Source organism: Strigops habroptila, chromosome 13 (assembly GCF_004027225.2).
Source record: "Strigops habroptila isolate Jane chromosome 13, bStrHab1.2.pri, whole genome shotgun sequence".
NCBI classification, from domain to species: Eukaryota; Metazoa; Chordata; class Aves; order Psittaciformes; family Psittacidae; genus Strigops; species Strigops habroptila.
In genome coordinates this window covers 1455743-1462263 of record NC_044289.2, presented here as the reverse complement: position 1 = coordinate 1462263, position 6521 = coordinate 1455743, and the positions used below count along the sequence as shown (strand labels likewise).

At 54.7% G+C, this 6521-nt stretch overlaps 1 protein-coding gene across 1 annotated transcript; it reads left to right on the top strand.

Moving 5' to 3' along the window:
- Positions 1 to 2060: 2060 nt before the first annotated feature.
- Positions 2061 to 5815, top strand: MAFB (MAF bZIP transcription factor B). The gene has a single exon (XM_030503327.1). The coding sequence runs from the start codon at positions 2768 to 2770 to the stop codon at positions 3701 to 3703; it is 936 nt and encodes a 311-aa protein (XP_030359187.1). The 5' UTR covers positions 2061 to 2767; the 3' UTR covers positions 3704 to 5815.
- The last annotated feature ends 706 nt before the right edge of the window (positions 5816 to 6521 follow it).

Below are 6521 nucleotides of genomic sequence, written 5' to 3'. Positions count from 1 at the left end.
AAGTATTATCCAGCTAATGGCAGGTTTCGCGGGGCTGCAGCCCAGCTCCCCGGGCTCGCCAGGGTCCCCTCTCCCTCACTGCAAACGGTAGCGTTTAACGTGCAGGTAGAAATACAGCTCTGCCCAGGCAGCTTCCAGGACCTCATAAATAACAACGGCGGCAGACCCGCCGCGGGGTCTCGGCTCTCCCCGGCCCCGGGAGGCAGCCGAGCTGCTGTCCCGATCCGCTGCCCAAGTGGCCGGGTCCCGGGGGCTCCCCGCGCCCCTCTCCGCTTCTCTGCGCCTCCGGGCCGCTCGTTAACCGCGGAAAGACGGCGACTCCCCAAACCTGGCACTGATGGGAAAGCAGCAGTGAGGGGCCGGTGCGGACCCCGGAGCCCCAGCCGGGGATGTGTTGCCCGGGGAGAACGCGGGGAGTGCCGGATGGGGGGGGGTATGTCCACGCACGGGGAGCCCCGGAGCTGGCCGCTATCCACTGGGAGTGATGTTCACCCCAACAACGTAGCAGGGAAAAACTCCAACGAGGCACTGCCACACTGAATTAAGCCGCTGTGATGCGAAGGGGAGGGTTCATCCAAATCCCCCTCCCGGGTTCCCTCTCCTCCCTTCAGCCCGCTGCGGAGTGAGGGACCCCCGGGAAACTTTTTGGGGGTTGAGGAGGGCACTTTGCACGACTTTCCTCTCCTCAGTTCCCTGCGCGGCCGCGGCCGCCTCCACCAAGCTGTGAAGGAGCAGAAGCAGCGCGGCCGGGCTGCGGGCATCTCCCGGGCTGCGGCTAGGGCTCGGGCCCGGCACTGGGGCGGACTTTGGCAGTGTTGTCCTTGCTCCAGAAAGGCAGATCCCTCCTCATTCATTTCTGGCGAACAGCAGATCTACAGATCTCGAACTTTTTTTTTGTTCTCCTCGCTAAATAAATTGGGGGGATACGGGAGATGTTGAGGCGCAGCTCCGGAGCGGCGCGGCCGGGACGGGACAGCACGGGATGACAACAACCCCTCTCCCGTTCCCGCTCCGGCTCCCTTTCCCGCTCCCGGTCCCTGTCCCGCCTCGTCCCGCTCCTTCCCCTTTTCTCCGGGTGTTTTTATCCCGTGAAAAGTATCTGTTATTTCTCCAAGCGGACACTTGGGGTCGCACTTTCTGTCTGTTTGAGCGTAAAAACAGTGTAAAAAGCAGCCCTAATCTCCCTTAATCGTTACAAAATGTTCAAAAAAAAAAAAAAAAAAAAAAAAAAGGAAAAAGAAAAATCCTGTTACCGGACCAAGAAAAAAAAAAAAAGGAAACTAAAATCCCTCCACGGCGAGTGCTCCTTTGCATGCAGGCACTCACGCAGGGAACAGCAGAGGAAAGCAAACACGGTCTCCTCAGAACTGAAATGTAATTATATTTTCTCCCTTCTCTCCCTAATATTTGCAATAGTCTGTGTCGATGCCTTTGCTTCACTTTAGGGACAGATTTGCTTCCTGCCACCGGCGGATTTCCCCGGTTGTACGCGGGGAGCTGCCCCTCGGCCACCCCCAGCCCCAGCGCTCGCTCCCGGCCGGACCCAATGCCGGGTTTTTCGCGGTACCTTCGCATCGGGAGCGGTCACAGAAAGTTTGGAAGGGGCGATGCGTGTGCGTGGAACGGGGCGTGTGTGTGACCACCTTCAGATGTGCTGCGGGACGGCAGCGGGCACGGAAGGACTTTGTTATGTTTAGAACAAAGGGACGGGCGGGATGTCCCCAGCAACTCCCCCCCCCCCCCGCTCTTCTGGGGATCGCAGGGGCTGAGAGGGGTGTAAATAAATGAAGGAGGAGGCGGTGGAGCGGTGGAGCGGAGGAGCGGTGCGGTGGAGCGGAGGAGCGGTGGAGCGGGCGGGGAGCGGCGGCCGCTCCTCCGGCGCTGCGGAGCTGTCACGGCGCGGCCCGCGCCCGCCCCCGGCCCGCCCCCGGCCCCGCCGCCGCCGCCGCCGCCCGCCCGGCCCGGCCCCGCCGCTGCGCTGCCATTGGCGCGGCCGCCGCCGGCCCCGGCCCCCGCCGCGCTCTCGGCGGGCACGGCCGTATAAGAAGCCAAGGGGGGCTGCGCTGCGAGCACAGCTGCACAACGAGCGCTGGCGGCGGCGGCAGCGGAGCCTCGGTTCCGCTCGTGTCCCCTCTCCTCCTTTTTTGTTTTCTCCCCTCCTTCCTCCCCTCTTCCCTCCCCTTCCCCCGCGTTGCCCGAGCTCGCCGGCACTGCCCGGCACAGCCCAACACCCAGCGCACTGCCCCGGCCGCCGGCCCGGGCTGGAAAGTTGCGGCAGACTCCGGTGCACTGCACCGCGGGGGGAAGACTCCGGACTTACAAAACCCAGACGGTTCGCACCGCTCTTCTTCCTGCACAGACCCGAAGGCAGCATCTTTGTTTTGTTTTGCTTTTGCCCTTCCTGCTGCCGTTCGCTCGTTTCTCCTTGCGACCGGGCGCGTCGGTGGCAGGAGCTGCTGCAGGCTGCGGCGCACTGCGAGCGCTCATACAGGAGACATCCAGGGGCAGGAGACATCCAGGGCAGGAGACATCCAGGGCAGGAGACATCCAGGCGGCCCCGGCTCGTCCTTGGCTTTGTTGTCCGGACTGAAGAAGCCCCAGAAGCCGGGAGAAGGAGGCGGCGGTGGAGGGGCAGCGGAGGAAAGGAAGCGAGAGAGCAGAGCCCGGGTTGGTTTGGAATAGGGGAGCGCGGGCAGCCCCCTGCCAGGCTGCGCGCTGGGGTGAGGTCTCCAGCCCCTCCGCCGGGAGAGGTGCCCGCAAGACAGCGATGGCCGGAGAGCTCAGCATCGGAGCCGAGCTGCCCACTAGCCCCCTGGCCATGGAGTATGTCAACGACTTCGACCTGATGAAGTTCGACGTGAAGAAGGAGCCCCTGGGCAGGAACGACCGCTCGGGCAGGCACTGCACTCGCCTGCAGCCCGCCGGCTCCGTCTCCTCCACCCCCATCAGCACGCCCTGCAGCTCCGTGCCCTCCTCGCCCAGCTTCAGCCCCACCGAGCAGAAGACCCACTTGGAGGACCTGTACTGGATGGCCAACAGCTACCAGCAGATGAACCCCGAGGCGCTGAACCTCACCCCGGAGGACGCTGTTGAAGCCCTCATTGGGTCCCACCAGGTGTCCCAGCAGCTGCAAGGCTTCGAGAGCTTCCGGGCCCACCACCACCACCATCATCACCATCACCAGCACCACCACCAGTACCCCGCCGTCACTCATGAAGACCTGGCCGGCAGCGGGCACCCTCACCATCACCACCACCACCACCACCAGGCCTCTCCCACTCCCTCCACCTCCTCCAGCTCCTCCCAGCAGCTCCAGAACTCGCACCAGCAGCATCCCCCCTCCAGCAGCGTGGAGGACCGGTTCTCAGATGACCAGCTGGTCTCCATGTCCGTGAGGGAGCTCAACAGGCACCTCCGAGGCTTCACCAAAGACGAGGTGATCCGCCTCAAGCAGAAGAGGAGGACCTTGAAGAACAGGGGCTATGCCCAGTCCTGCAGGTATAAACGTGTCCAGCAGAAACACCACCTGGAGAACGAAAAGACGCAGCTCATTCAGCAGGTGGAACAACTCAAGCAAGAAGTGACCCGGCTCGCCAGAGAGAGAGACGCCTACAAGCTCAAGTGTGAGAAACTTGCCAGCAATGGCTTCAGAGAGGCCGGCTCCACCAGTGACAACCCGTCTTCCCCTGAGTTCTTCATGTGAGTGCTTAACAAAAATGATTAAAAAACAAACACCCCCCCCCCCCCGCCCCCCAAACCTGACCCCGTCACCTTCCCCCCGCTCCCATCCTCCTCTGACATCTCCATCCATCTGTCTGCTTGACTAGAGAGAAAGGAGAGAAAAATAGAGACTTGACTTTTTTGTTTTGTTTTTGCAGCATCCAAGTCTTCTAGAGTAGCTGTGGGAAGAGTAGGCTGGGGGTGGGGATGGGAGAGGTGAAGTGCAACTTTTGGACTTTCGTTTGTGAGTTAGAGAGAGGGACAGAGGCAGAGGCCAAGGAGAAAAGGCCAAGTGAAGCGGTTTACAGCTCGCTTGCTTGCCAAACGAGATGGACTTTAAGAGAATAACAATAAAAAAGGACAATGAACAAGCCATCTATTACATGCTGCCTGCTCGGGAAGAGAGAGGACATACCCAGCACCATCTCATGCACAATTTACCTGCTTGGAAAAAAGAGAATAAATAAAAAGGACAATATATGCAAACTCTTCATATATTGCCTGCTTTGAGACATAAGTTGCAGGACTCACATGGGACATTGAATCTAAGAAAGGAAAGAAAGAAAGAAAGAAAAAAAACTCATCAGTTTTATTGCCTGCTTGATTATATAGAAAAATACGAAAATCTGCATTAAAAATATTAATCCTGCATGCTGGACATGTATGGTAATAATTTCTATTTTGTACCATTTTCTTGTTTAACTATAGCATGTTGATCATCGACCATAGATTTCTGTTATTGTTTTGTTTCATCGCTAAGAAAAGCATCCCAAGTTATCAAACTTTCTACTGCTTGTGCAGTTCTGTTCGTTGGTTTTGCTCTTGGTTTTCTTTTATGGTGTTGGCTTGTAAATATCTGCTACTTCAAACCGCACAGGAGAGAAAAACATACAGACACACAATAACATTTCAGCAGGCTGGTTGTACGGTTTGTTTGGTATTAAAGAGATACTTAAGGAAAAGAAGTTATGGGCATTTTGCATTAGAAAAAACAAAACAACTTCGTGTATCTGGTGCACTTTTAAGTTGTGTTTTTTACTTTTTGTTTTAGTTTTCATTTTGGTTTTTGTTTGTTGGGGCAGAAGCCAAACCGCCTGAATGGCATTGACAAACCTAAACTTACCAGGGAAAAACTCCGATCGGTCACTAGAGACTCCTCCATGCCTTAAAGTGGCAGCGAAGCTCTTCCCTTCAGGACAATTCCCAGCCTCGAGCGGGGAGGTTTGGCCATGGAGTTTCCCTTCTGATTGTACACTCAGGAAGCGAAGGACGGACGAGATACCAGTTCCTTTAGAGCAACAACTGCCCCTTGGGTTTCGGTAAATAAAGGAAAACTAAACCCAGCCCACCCCCCCTCCTCGACAGGAGCCGAGTCGCGATAGCAGCGAGGGCTCTCCGTGCCCCCTGAAGTCGGGTTCTCGCTGGCAGCAGCGCAGAGGGGGGGGCTGAGAACAAGTGAGCCCCACACGTGGTTTGAGGAAGACACACCGCAACTTTAAAGTGTATTCTTTTGCAATGATTTGTAACCTGCTTCTCTGCTTCCCTATGCAGCGAGTGAACGTTTTAGCCCAAATTTATTTGCAGTTGTGTAGTAGCAGTAGTTTGGAGTCTTATGGGTGTTTTTATTACTTTGGGTTTTTTTTTTTTTTTCCTCCTGCAGGTCAGTAAAAGGATTTACGTTGCACTGACAAAAATACCAAAATGAAAACTTATTTTTTAGTTTCCTGTTAGGATAGCTGGCACTGCTGGCCGGATGCATTTTAAGTTTGTATTAGTTTATAAATTAACAGTAATAACAAGATTGTAATGAACAGCATGGTGCTTGCAGTTTTAAATATTGTGGATATTAGTCATGCATCAGAAAACGAGCTTTGGTTTTTACTGATTCAACTGTGTTGAAATCAAAACATTGCAGCAGCGGGAAAAAAAATGGTTTTTATTTCATGTAAAGTTCTGAAGGGATCAATTTCAAATCCTGCTTATGATATGGAAAATATTAAAAAACCTGGTCTATTGTAGTTTTATTCAGACTGGTTTCTGTTTTTGGTTATTAAAATTGTTTCCTATTTTGCTTATTAAAATCATGGAAATGGCATTTCTTGGAGGGAGCTGCTTCTCTGACGTCTCGTATGCTGAAAAAAAAAAGAGGGAAAAAAAAAATAAAAGAAGGGGCAGGTTTGGACCCTTCCGTGTCCCCTCGCTCCTGCCGGGGCACAGCAGCCGCCGCGCTCCGGGGGCTCACAACCGGCTTTGCCCACCCGGGATCGCCGCTGAACGCGGGGTCGGGCCCCTCAGCCCTGCGCCCGCCTCTGCTTTGCCCGGGTCTCGCCCGTGGCAGGGGGAAGCATCCCCCATCCATTCCCCCCGTTTCCTTTCTGCACCCCCCGGATCCCCTGCCGGGAGACGCGGAGCTGCTGCGGGGTCCCTCACGCTGCGGGGAGCGGGAGCCTCCGGCCTGGCTGCCCCGGGCTGCAGGAGAGGGGAAGCGCCGGGTGCACGCACGGCTTTTTCTTCTTCTTTTCTTTTTTCCCCTGTTTTTTGATTTGTTTTTTTTTTGTTTGTTTTTGTTTTTTTTTTTTTTTTTGTTATGTTTTGGTGGGGTTTTTTTTCTCTTTTTTTTTTTTTTTTTTTTGTTTGGGTTTTTTTTTTTTTTTTTTTTTGCATTAGAAAAGGAGAGGACGTGGGTAAGTCTGTCCTTTCCCCCGGCTGCTTTGGGTTCCGGGCTCGCCATCCACTTTCTTCTCTCCATCTGCACATTATTATTTATTTTATTTTATTTTATTTTACTTTATTTTTACTTC

Excerpts from the sequence above, each read along its gene's own strand:
- MAFB (XM_030503327.1), top strand. The coding sequence starts at position 2,768 with ATGGCCGGAGAGCTCAGCATCGGAGCCGAGCTGCCCACTAGCCCCCTG.